This window comes from Trachymyrmex cornetzi, unplaced genomic scaffold (genome assembly GCF_001594075.2).
Source record: "Trachymyrmex cornetzi isolate Tcor2-1 unplaced genomic scaffold, Tcor1.1 scaffold4584, whole genome shotgun sequence".
NCBI classification, from domain to species: domain Eukaryota; kingdom Metazoa; phylum Arthropoda; class Insecta; order Hymenoptera; family Formicidae; genus Trachymyrmex; species Trachymyrmex cornetzi.
In genome coordinates this window covers 1-745 of record NW_017299383.1, presented here as the reverse complement: position 1 = coordinate 745, position 745 = coordinate 1, and the positions used below count along the sequence as shown (strand labels likewise).

Here is a 745-nt window from a genome sequence, read left to right as displayed (position 1 = left end):
CCTGCCGACAATGCCAATTTTCTCCCGAGGAAAGATAACAAAAGTGAGGTCTTTAAGCACTGGCGGCTCCAACGGCGCATAGCGAAGAAACACGTTCTTGAATTCGATTTTGCCTTCCTGCGGCCACTCTGACTTGGGTTTTTTATCAGGGATACTTTCGAGAGGAGGCTCACTGTCCACTTTGCTGGAAGAGAATTAAAATAGAGAATATTAACATGGAGATATTTAATCCTTCAGTGCTACTTCTGTATGGCATACCTGGGATTTCTTTTACTTTGCTATATTATATAACCTTTTCATTACTGAGGGTATGACATATATTTACTTGTTACTATTCCTTGATGTCTGGCGTTTCGAAATAGAAACTTGTTACAAAATGTTAATTTTTCTATGACATTGTTCATAATACAATATGGTAGATATATCATGCAATAATACAAACTGGCACCGGAAGGTTAGTAATTTAAATAGATTGGAATAATTTAGAAAGTTCTATATTCACACAACATTACAAAAAAAGTGTCTAAATAGACGGAAAAAGGATGTATCGTTAATAAAAGACGTCACCAATTTTTGATAGCAAGAAGGATCTAAATTAAGGCTTTGAAACTAATATAACGCTCTAAATTTTGAAATTTCTAGCACGCAGGTTTAGAAGAAATTACGGTTTTAAAAATCTAATATATAATCAATAATAGGGTGATGAGCGATCTTGATAAATATTCATAATCAATAGATTGATTAA

At 33.6% G+C, this 745-nt stretch overlaps 1 protein-coding gene across 1 annotated transcript in view; it reads right to left on the bottom strand.

The window, feature by feature from the left end:
• The window catches only part of LOC108764869 (multidrug resistance-associated protein 4), a gene marked incomplete at its 5' end in the record, with an annotated part of 1,527 nt that extends 1,343 nt beyond the window's left edge, over positions 1-184 (bottom strand). Inside the window, one exon of the mRNA XM_018513272.1 lies at positions 61-184. Coding sequence (XP_018368774.1) covers positions 61-184 — 124 coding nt within the window. The remainder of the gene's footprint in view (positions 1-60) is intronic.
• Between the last annotated feature and the right edge of the window lie 561 nt (positions 185-745).